This window comes from Siphateles boraxobius, unplaced genomic scaffold (genome assembly GCF_051911475.1).
Source record: "Siphateles boraxobius isolate OS27281-9 unplaced genomic scaffold, OSU_SipBor_1 41, whole genome shotgun sequence".
Taxonomy (NCBI): Eukaryota; Metazoa; Chordata; class Actinopteri; order Cypriniformes; family Leuciscidae; genus Siphateles; species Siphateles boraxobius.
This window is the reverse complement of record NW_027509042.1, coordinates 790,001-802,500: the sequence shown is the minus strand read 5'-3', so window position 1 is coordinate 802,500 and position 12,500 is coordinate 790,001. Positions and strand designations below refer to the sequence as shown.

General features: G+C 37.8%; 1 protein-coding gene across 1 annotated transcript in view; it reads right to left on the bottom strand.

Annotated features, from left to right (window-relative positions):
• The window catches only part of tox2 (TOX high mobility group box family member 2), a 144,200-nt gene that overhangs the window by 82,521 nt on the left and 49,179 nt on the right, over positions 1–12,500 (bottom strand). The window contains 1 exon segment of the mRNA XM_077197658.1: positions 10,026–10,118. Coding sequence (XP_077053773.1) covers positions 10,026–10,118 — 93 coding nt within the window.

Below are 12,500 nucleotides of genomic sequence, written 5' to 3'. Positions count from 1 at the left end.
CTACCGGGCTCTGTAAGTTTGTTGTTTGCATTATAGAAATCTGAGTCTGAGATCGACTGATGCATATAGTTCCAAAAGTATGAGAACACAATGAAAATCTGGGATTTTGCTCATTTGAAGAGGATCACGACATTGAATTTTTTGTTTTTTTTGTTTAAAAATGTTCCTTGAGGTTCACTTATAGCACTGATAAAGTTTTAAAACAAATGTATATTGATTCCGAGCCTCTGTCAGTTTTTAAGGCGCGGCTCCTTTAAGGCTGTCAGTAAACAGACACTGTTGTGATTGGCTAACATCACTGCATAGGAAACAGTGTCAACACACTGGCTGTTTGAAAACATGATCCACATTAAACCGTCATTTACAGACGGAGCATTATGTAATCATTAACTTGTGTTTGTGATGCAGGTGACTCAATACAGTCACTGCTTCATCTGTCAACTAGAGTTTCTTTGCAAACTCTCTGTGCGTCGCTATCAAAACAAAATGCTCCGAACAAATATAATATAATCCACTGTCGTGATCCGAAACGCCATTAAAATAAACCATCCACTTGTTTCCGAAGCTGGGATCCTTCTGAAGTCTGTACAGAGACTCAAACGAACTGTTTAAACCAGATGTGTCAAAGCAAACGTTCTTTCTGTCCGTCAGAAACTGAGCGCGCATCCGGTGTAGACAGTGTCAGTCATTATAATGCGCTTCTATTTGCTTTTAACGCGACGCTCACGTTCCAGATGTCAGCTGTTGTGACTGAACATCAGTGGGCGGGGCCTATGGTGTGATGGTGAATGACTATTGGTCGATGCCTTGCTCTGGAGGCGGGCAAATGCAAATGTATTTGCATGTGCGACGTCACAGATCCTCACAAGCCGTTTATGGAGCTTGATTAAATAAATGCTTTGTTTATAATGAGGATGTTTTAAGCTCTGAAACTTGAAGGATGCTTTAATGGTACAGAGACCTAATTTATGTCGAGAGATCAACTGAAATTTGATTTGTCATGTCATGACCCTGGTTAACCCGGAAATTAAGTTTTAGCTTTTTGGAAAATATAAAATAATGTAAGGTTTTAGAAGTATAAATATATACTGCATAAAATAAAATTTAACTTAAAAGCTTGAGTTCAGTTGCTAATTAAATTATTTCGGTATAACCAAACTGGCTGTTTAAGTCATTTCAAAATAAGGAATATTAAACTGACATCAAACATTTTCATTTTTGCAACATAAGGTGACCTTTGAGTCAAATCTCTTACTTATAATAGTTATTTAGTTAAAGTTAAATTATTTTGTTAAGTTCAAGTGATATAAAAACATTTTGTCATGACTAATTGATCACATCTTTTTGTACAGTTAAATATTCAATATTAAAAGGATTCTGGACTATTTCTGACTATATATTATTATTATAGAAATACAAGTATTGTAAAGTTTTGTAAGTGTAAATGTATACTTATAAACTATAAATATTAAAAGATGCTGTGTTATTGTGACCTAGGATTCTCATTTACTTACATTTAATAAGTCTCATATAGGGTGTCATTGATCATGTGACTCTTTGTACAAACCGTCAGATTTTCTTTTTCCATTGAAGCTCAAGATTCACATCTCAAATCTTCCTGATCATCAGCGTTTGTTCATGTAGCCACAGTTTATTTTGAGACATTCTTGAATGCGTGTTTATTTTTGAGACTCAAATTACAAGATATAATCTGTAGTGAAACATTCATATTCAACTACAAAAATGCAAAATATAAGCATTTTCACATGAGCTTTTGAAGTTTTAAAACATGATGCAATAATGCAATAAGCATTGCAAACAGTAGTTTAACCATGGTAAAATCACCTTAAATATGCGTGTCTTTGAGCTTTAAAAATGACGGCAGTAATAAGTTGATTTAATAGGTAAAACTACTATTAATAATAATCAGGAAATCAATAGTTCATTAGTCTGACTGTAGATGACAAGCCACAAAGAAACTTCATAACGAATGTGCGCCAGCATTTAAAACGCAGCTCATCCAATCAGAAATCTGATTTTGAATGCAAATTATAAACCGTTCCGGATGCTGATTGGTAAACACAGTTAAAAACGCCTCTCGCACTCGATTGATTAATTTAACAGCTAAATTCACAGTGCAATTTGATTCAGTTCAGTCCAGTTCACATTGCTTCTGACCTTTTTTATTCGGTCTCAGTTACTGTAATCTGGCAGCCAGCGCGCTCGTCCAGGCCAACTTGGACCCAACAATTCAAACAACCCAGTTGTTGCCAGAACAGCGTTCAGGATCCGGGAGAACAGCCGCGGTAATGACGGGAGCTACCGCTGCTCGTCTCCTCTCCCGAGAATGAATAATATTCTGGCAGTGCCGAATCTAATAGGCGCTCTCTCTTAGATATTCAGCTCAGAATGGCACTTATGAAATATTAATATCATACAAAAAATATGGCAACTCCAGCGCACTCCATCTCTCAAACTCCAGCGTAATTGACTATGCAAGTCTCTCCAAATCAGGCAGAGGGAGAAAGAAAGGAAAAACAGAAAGCAAGAATATGTCAGAGTCTCACAAATGAGGAAGAATTAAATGTACAGATGTGACAAATGGACATACGCGCACGCTCCAGAACACAATTAAACATCGTGTGTCACGCAACGCTAAATTACGATAATTGGACGTGTTTACACATTCAAATAAATTAAACCGTTAATATCAAACACTTGAATCGCAAATGGACCGCGACGGGAATGCATTCAAATACAAACTCATTGTTTATTCCTGTCTGAATGTGTTAAAGTGTTAAAACCTCCTCAACCAATTTAACATGTAAACAAACCGATACACGGAAATGTATTTGAGTGCAGATGTGTGAGACTGAGCGTTTAAAGAGCCACGCCTCCATGTTCACTCATTGCCTAATCATACACAAGTCTTAAAGAGACACAACACACTCGGCTATTGTGTGTTTCCTTGTTTCATTCGTATTTACATCACATCCAAAACAAAACTCAATAGCTTTCTTTAAAAAAGGCCAGTTTTAGGTCTCAAACACCTTTATGACTTACAGTACTTCTTTATACAGTAATTGATCAACAAATATAATATTAACTAATCGTACATTTTCGGTTTTAATATAGGATACTTTAAAATGTAATTTATTCCTGTGATCAAAGCTGAATTTTCAGCATCATTACTCCAGTCTTCAGGGTCACATGATCCTTCAGAAATCACTATAATATCATGATTTATTATCCATGTTGGAAATGCTATTTTTTTATAACCTGTGATACTTTTTCAGGATTTTTGATGAATAAAAAGGTAAAAAAGATCAATAAAAATAGAAATATTGTGTAACAATTTACACTACCTTTCAAAAGTCTAAAAAAAGTGATATTAATGATATAAATTTTTAGAAAAGATTTCTATTTTGAATACTTTAAAGCATGTTAATATGAAATTTATGATATTAATATGATAATATGATATTTTTGGTTAATATGTTTTGCCTGCACATGCGGCGTTAGTTACATCAGCGGTTTTTAATAACAATAAAAACAGAATAACATACTCTAATGAATCATGCACAATAACACGAGAGATATATTAAGAGTAGTGTATGTAATCCAGGTCCAATCAGATTTCACGTTGTCTTTATATAATATATAATAAAAATGGGTGTTTGGTTTTTAATAGCTGGGATGCCTATAAATGTGTATTACAGAGATGAGAACTCGATTTGAAAACACACACAAATTAGCATCAATTGATAGAGTGAGTTTGCAGGTCCAGACGACATCATCAGCGTCGTTCCCTGGATTCACAACATCAGAACATTATATTAGCGCATATTTAGCAGAGGAGGATATGTGAGATCTCATGTGTGTAATACGGTTTAGTGTCGTCACCTCGCCGTGTGTTTAACATTTAACTTACAGATGAAATGCCACCAAATGAGGGAAACCACTGAAAACTCATAATGAGATCTCGTTAATATCGCAATTGCCTCAGAATTATCGAAATCTGCTATCAAACGTTTTTAAAAAAACTCAATATGAACTCAAATATTTCTCAAGAAATGAACTGAGCTGCTGTAAATGTTTGTTTTATGGTTCTATACACTTACTGTGGGCAACTATTGGCTCTTATTTGGCCTAAAAAGTTTTTCGTTTTTAGGAGGAACATCTGAGACCAAGTTGATACATGAACGAGCAACCCTGAGCAATAACATTTCCCTGCGAGATAAAGAAATATCATAACTGAGATCTCATGAATATCTCATGTGCTTATACTAAACAGCGATGAGATTAAATAGAGAGCAAATTCTGAATGAAAACTGATGTTTATTTTACTCTTTCTACTTGAAGCTTAATTCAATGTGACTCTGTAATTATTTGTTTCAGAGTGAAAATTGATACCAAAAGATGCCAGAAATGTTCAATCAAACGTCATAGCTCTCGATATGAACGCAAATATTTCTAATCAAAGCTGCTATAAAAATTCCTTTTATAGCTCTTTACTCTTACTGGATTACGACTACGGACTCATTTAGGTCTGTTTCGTATTATAAAAACCATTTTAGGTAAAGCGGATACTTGAACTCCAATCTCACATCAAATCTCCAGAGCAACAACCTTTTCCTCTCGCATCATGCGGAAGAAGAGGGAAAGAGACTCAGTCAGAGAGAGAGAGAGAGAGAGAGAGAACGAGAGAGAGAGAGACAGAGAGAGAGAGAGAGAGAGAGAGAGAACGAGAGAGAGACAGAGAGACAGAGAGAGAGAGAGAGAACGAGAGAGAGAGAGAGAGAGAGAGAGAACGAGAGAGAGACAGAGAGAGAGAGAGAGAGAGAGAGAACGAGAGAGAGAGAGAGAGAGAGAGAGACGGAGAGAGAGACGGAGAGAGAGAGAGAGAGAGAGAACGAGAGAGAGAGAGAGAGAGAGAGAGAGACAGAGAGAGAGAGAGAGAGAGAGAGAGAGAGACAGAGAGACAGAGAGAGAGAGAGAGAGACAGAGAGAGAGACAGAGAGAGAGAGAGAGAGAGACAGAGAGAGAGAGAGAGAGAGACAGAGAGAGAGACAGAGAGAGAGAGAGAGAGACAGAGAGAGAGACAGAGAGAGAGAGAGAGAGACAGAGAGAGAGAGAGAGAGAGAGAGAGAGACAGAGAGAGAGAGAGAGAGAGACAGAGAGAGAGAGAGAGAGAGAGAGAGAGAGACAGAGAGAGAGAGACAGAGAGAGAGAGAGAGAGAGAGAGAGACAGAGAGAGAGACAGAGAGAGAGAGAGAGAGAGAGAGAGAGAGAGAGAGACAGAGAGAGAGAGAGACAGAGAGAGAGACAGAGAGAGAGAGAGAGAGAGAGAGAGAGAGACAGAGGGAGAGAGAGAGAGAGAGAGAGAGAGAGAGAGAGAGAGAGAGAGAGAGAGAGAGAGACAGAGAGAGAGACAGAGAGAGAGAGAGAGAGAGAGAGAGAGAGACAGAGAGAGAGAGACGGAGAGAGAGAGAGAGAGAGAGAGAGAGAGAGAGAGAGAGAGACTGTTGGTTTCAGAGCAATAAACCCTCGGAAAATAACTGTGTGTGTGTGTGTGTGGGCATGAGTGTGTGTGTGTGTGTGTATGTGTTTGTGTATATGTTTGTGTGCATGTGTGTGTGAGTGTGGATGTGTATGTGTGCTTGTGTGAGTGTGTATGTGTGCATGTGTGTGAGTGTGGATCTGTGTGAGTGTGCGTGAGTGTGTGTTTTTGCATGTGTGTGAGTGTGCGTGTGTGTGTGTGTATGTGTGTGTGTTGCTCAGCTCCAGAGGAAGCTGAAGGTGAGGGTGGGTGTATGAATGTGTGTGCCTGTGTGTGAGTGTGTATGTGTGTGTATGTGTGTGAGTGTGTGTGTGCACGTGTGTGAGTCTGTATGTGTGCATGTGTGTGAGTGAGTATGTATGTGTGCATGTGTGTGTGTGTGTGTGAGTGTGTGTGTGTGTGAGTGTATATGTGTGTGAGTGTGTATGTGTGCATGTGTGTGTGTGTGTGTGTGTGTGTGTGTGTGTGTGTGTGTGTGTGTGTGTGTGTGTGTGTGTGTGTGTCGCTCAGATTCAGAGGAAGCTGAAGGTGAGGGTGGGTGTGTGAGTGCGGGGGGGTTATTTCAGCTAGTGAGCGGATGTTTAACTGAACCAACTTTTAACTGAACCCTGTGTGTGGAGATGTAAAGATACCGAACAAAGACCTAAAGCTGGTTCCCTCCCTCACCGCAACACCTGACGCACGGCCGAGGAGAAACGGCACGTTTCCTCTGAGATCTTCAAGTGCTTGTTCTCAGCTCAACCTTCATGCCAGGGTTTGGTTAGACTTCTTAAAAGCCGGCTGAGGAGACGCTTGATAAAAGGCAGATAATTTTAAACCATTCATATGTAAATGCATGTACGCATCCGGAAAACTGAGCAAAAAAAATTTTTTTTTTACCGCTGTCTTTTTTTAGATCGTTCCTCAGAACTCTGGGCATTGTAAAAAATATGAAATGTTTTCAGTTCTATTTATGAAAGTGTCAAGACTCTGTGAAAGAACTTGAACTAACTGCAGAATAATGAAACGCACACATGCGTCAACAAATATATGTTTCAATATTTCTGTATATCACACTATACTTTCCGTGCTTTTATGATGGTGTCATAAAATGATGATGATAATGCAGTCATTAAAATAATCCAAATTTAGGGTTCCCACACCTTTTGACCAACGCAATTCCATGACTTTTCCAGGCTTTGATGATGAGGATTATTTTATACATAAATTTGTAAAAGATTCTATTAATTTCCATGACTTAAAAATCTGAATTTCACAATTTCTAGGTTAAAGATTACATGCTCAAAAGCAAAACCCATTGTGTATGCATGCATTTTATGATGTTTTTTATTTGTTTATGCTTATTGTTACTAAAAATATTTTAATAATAAAATACCAACTTACTGTAAAATTGCAAAAAAGCATGTCAGGGAAATCTTATTCTTTAACACACTATATTAAAATAATACAATGTTATTGTTTAAAGTAATAAATCAAAATTGTACAATTTCTAGGTTGAAGTAAAAATTAGTATTACCATATATGCTCAAAAACCATTGTATATCCATGCACTTTGTGCTGTTTTTATTCCGTTTCCTTACAAAAAGTGCTCATTCTTGGCCTTTTTAAATATTAAATTATTTAAAATAAAATAATAAATGTAAACATATGCCATGTAAATAGTTATTTAACACTGCCATGATGGCAATAACATGGTATTGTTTAAAGTACCTCATAGTACAATGAAATATGAACATATTGACCAAATGGAACTACATGCAATCTGCATAATTTTCCAGGAAATCAACAATTTAAAATTCCCTGATATTCCAGCTTTTCTCACGGCCGTGGGAGCGCTGATAATGGATCCGCCGAGGTACGACTGGTCAGCGTGAGCTGCTTTGTTGACGCTGATAAATGATTTACGACGCCGGTTTCTGGAACATCAATACCATCTCGTTTCTAATTAAAAAGAAGCCGCCCACAATATTGCACACGGCGGTATTCACTCGAGCAGGACGACGAGAACATCTTTCCAAAACCAAAAGCTCCTGCAGAGGATTTTTCAGTGTTTCGGAACATTTTTATTTCCACAGTTTCACATTTTCAGTTAATATGCTGAGTAGATCAATTGAAAAGAAAAGCGGAGGGCACACGCAGTTCGAGATTTTCCAGTGAGTCAGACGTGTTTTACTTTGTTAAATACGGATGCCCTTTCAAGTAACGGAAAGTGAAAAAGGAAACATAGGTAATTCTGAGTCAAACATGCTCACTTTTGAACGTGAGTCGCTTTTGTGTGTGTGTGAACAGTCGCAGCATTGCAAACATAAGCTGTGTGTATCTGCAACTGCAAAAACACCATTGAATGAGCACAAAATAAAAACCATGCCACGGATCTATAACGATGGTGCTAAAATGACTGTTTATTCACGTGCATTGCTCATTCGACAAATGCACTATAGTAACTGTGTTTGTAGAGCTCACATTATACAAATGCATGTAAAATACTATTTCTTTTGGTTTTGGAAATAATTCACAAAGACATTAATTAAAGAAAAGTAAAGAAAAATGACAACATCCATATTACATGATATTCACTAACAAATAATTGCACCAAGGGACATGACATTCTCCGAAATACCATGCAAAACCATTGTGCATGAATATGGTGATCATTCAGTGTCATGGCATTACCATCTGATGCTGCCACTGTATGTTTTGTGAGTCTAAGTAGATACACTTGACTGGTTGTTGGCTCAAACTTGAACTTCATCGTGTGTGTGTGTGTGTGTGTGTGTGTGTGTCTGTGTGTGTGTGAGTGGGTGGGAGGTTATGGTGGGTGTGAAGTGTGGCCCTATGTGGATATATAGAGACTCTGAGTTCATCATGTGACCCTCAGAGAACCACAAAACCACCACAGACAGACAGTCACACTCAGACAACAGGAGGCGCTAGAGAAAACCCTGATCCAAAACCCAGTGAACTGACGATGAGTGTAAAAACGAATCCAATATGGTGGCTGTGTCAATAGAAATGTTAATTATACTTATATTTTTATAGTCAGAAACGATCTTTACAGTTTGGTTATGTCACCTAATATTTGTGTGTCGTGGTTTTATTCTTATTAAAGCATTGAGTCATTCGTTTAGCAACATGTTGAGTTGAATCATTGTTCTATGTCAAACCAATCACAGTGTGGTTAATTTCAGTCAGGATCCCGAACACTAAAGGCCCGTTCTTAACCGTATAACTACATCGTTTATTACAACACGTTTCGTCATCTGCCAATTTAAATGCCCAATGTCAGCAGATTCTGATTGGATGTTTTTACCATTCATCAGCTGGGAATTTTTTTTCCAATGATGTGGTTATTCTGTGTTGTGGACTTTACGCTGTTCTCGTGGAATTAGAATGATTATTAATTTATATATTAATTCATATCGAAAATAAATGCCTTTCCGTTGGCGGAGTTAGTGTAAATAGACACTCCATTATTGATTTTGGTGTTTGCGTACTTGCGTAAACTCCTAAAAATAAATGGTATTTATTGGTATCTATGGTTTCATGAAAAACCTTTATCATCCATAGAACCTTTCTAGGTTCTTTATATTGGAAAAAGGTACTTTAGATTATTAAAATCCTCTGAAAGGTTCTTTTGGGAATCCATAATCCCAGCAAGCAATTTTGCGTTTAAAAGACGTCTAATAGCCGTCCAAACACGGCCCAGACGTCTAGGCTAAATTCAGGCTGTCTCTGTCAGTGAAAATTTAATAGACGTCTAACCATCACCCTAGAATAGACGCACATGCTATGCATTGAACATGTCAAAGAAATAAAACCAAACACCTTGTAATCACTGTTGACTTTGCTTACATGATGGAATATCATACATCTTGCTAGTTATTTTAGCAAAAACGACATGTAACCAAATTCAAGGTTATTTTGGCTAGAAGTGTGTTACTACATCGGGTCTATAGTTAAAGGGATAGTTCACCCAAAAATGATTGTCAACAATTACTCTCCCTGATGTTGTTCAACCCCGTTCAACACGAATTAAGATATTTGTGATTAAATCTGAGAGCTGGATCACTCCTCCATAGGCTTCTAAGGGATTGAAGCTTGTTCCCCGAAAAGTTATTAAAGAAATCGTTAAAATAGTCCAAGTGACTACAGTGGCTCAATCTTAAGTTTATCAAGCGACGAGAATACTTTTTGTGTGCGCAAAAACAAACAAAAATAACTAATTTATCAAAATAATTTTAAGGTCTTACGGGGTTGAAGAACATGAGGGAGAGTAATTACTGACAGAATTTACATTTTTGGGTGAACTATCCCTTTAAGCGAGACTGTGTAATGACGGATAATGCTTGCTGGGAGGGTTCTTCTATGTTATCGCTGTGAAAAGCCGTTTGTTTAGAGATGTTTCTGGTCACTAGGGTTTGTATCAGATCTGAAGACGAAGATGAAGGTGTGGAACGGGTCTCACCCCTGAAGAGGGCAGTCTTTTCTCCTCAGGGTTGTGTCTCACGGGTAATGCGCCGTACAGCCTAACACCTCGATCTCCTACACTGAATCTGCTCTGTAGAGATGGAGAAGAGAGGAGGAGAAGAGAGTAAAGACGGAAGGAGACAGAGAGGAGAGAAAACACAGGACAACGGACCCAACTTAGAAGTGAAACAACTGATTCATCATTGACAGACAACCAATGAGATCTTCACAAATCAAATCATCATCAATACCCAGCGGGATTTGTGTGGTGTTTTCCCTCACTGAGATTTTACTATAGTATCTAAGGTGTTTATTATAATCCATCCTCTAATATTATGGATTTATGGCTCAGGTCCCTCCTTCAATGTGTGCCTATGGGACTTTTTCACCTGTTTTATCATCCAGTGGGTGTAAACCATGCCTTTAATACTCGAGGCGTTTGATCACATCATGATCAGCACTAGTACTAGTGATGATTGACTTCAATGCCACTACAACATATTGTGCTCAGCATGAATAATGACATATGAACTGATTTCAGTCAGTGATTCTGGCCGTGTGTGTGTGTGTGTGTGTGTGTGTGTGTGTGTGTGTGTGTGTGTGTGTGTGTGTGTGTGTGTGTGTGTGTGTGTGTGTGTGTGTGTGTGTGTGTGTGTGTGTGTGAGTGAGAGATCTCCTTTTGTCCCACTCTGTGTGAGGCTTGTTTGAGGAAACGCTCCCGGCAGGAGTTTTGGCAGTCTGGGTTTAGGAATCGGAGCAATCCAACATCTAATGATTCACACAAGCGAGAGTGCCAAACACACACACACACACACACAGCACACATAGAGACATATGAAACTAGTGTAGTGCACTTGTAGTGCACACCGCTGTCTCTCAAATGACCTGAGAGAAAAATGACAACCGGTTGATGATGAAATACGGCCTCAGGATCATTAACAAAATAACAAAGTACATTTATGTGGTTATACCATGGTATTCTTTGAAGTCCCAAAGCACAGCCCTGCATTTTGAATAAAAAATGTTGAGTTCAAAAATATCAATAAAACTTTCCATATATATATATATATATATATATATATATATATATGTTGCTGTTTTAATGTATTCAAAAGTATTCAAAATGTATCATTTAACTTAAAATCTGCAAAGGAGTCGAAAAATACTAATAATGGAATAATGTTAAATACTCCATTTATTGTCTAGAAATATAAACACAAGCTTTTTCACAACATCTGTAATTTTCTCTCACTGGACAGAAAACATCTGTCCATAATTCTAACCTTGAATTCAGGATTAGGCATGAAATAATGTCATTGAAAAGCGTCTGAGAATTGAACACAGAAAAGAGGAATCGTGTCTATGTGGAAGTTTTCTGCTGATTAATGGATAATACAAGACAAATAGTAACAAATAGTTGTTTAAAGCAACAAAAAAAATGGGTAACACTTTATTTTACAGTGTCCTTGTTACATATGTTACATGTACTTATCATAGTAATAACAGTAAATTATGCATAATTACATGCAACAAACCCTCAACCAAACCCTAACCCTATAGTAAGTACATAGTTGCTTAATATTTCTCAGTACGTAATATATAATTACACTGTAACAATGACACCTAAAATAAAGTGTAACCAAAAATGCTACAAAATCTTATTTTGTTTCTGCTAGAGCAAAACAGACACTATTTCTGGAATCAGCACACCAAAATTAAACAAGTATTGGATTTCATTCAGCAATATATAATGCACGGTGGTGTAGCATATAAATATGATAAAGACAAAACAGGTGTTTATGTTAAATACTCAAATTTCATGTGCATGCACATCTCAAAGTACCACGGTAATACCATCACTATATCATAATACTGTCAATGCCTTTTATTTGCTTTGCCAAAAATAAACATGTTTTCAATAAAGTTTGATGTTAAATCTTCCCTCACACTAATATATGTCGATCAGTTTCTCTCAGCCAGTCGATTGTCGTGAAAACGCAAGCAAACAACCCACACGTGATTCGCCCGAGTGCTGGATGATTCTGCATATCACTGTAAATCAGAAAGTGTCGTATGACTAACAATACGCTGTCAAGTAAATCTGAAGTGCTGTATTTAGCGTGTGAGAACGTCCCTCATCATCATGTGTCAGATCGGGCCGGCCACGACGCTAATCGCTCAGACAGATTGAAGGGATCGTGGGATGTTGTCATCTATGCTTCTTTCTTTTTCTCTCTCTCATCACTACAGCTAAACTTAGACACACACAGGGGTTTTCTGCACCTCGATTCTTCCTGTTAACCACGGCACGTGTCCGTAATCGACCTGCCCTTTACTGCAAACTTTACTGTAACCCGTGGGTGACTTTAGGGGACATTTCTGAATGTTTCGAACCAGACAGCTACCAGAATGAATGTGGTTAAATCACTCGTTTGACTGGAAGATGAGGCTCATGGATTAAAATTAGATGACG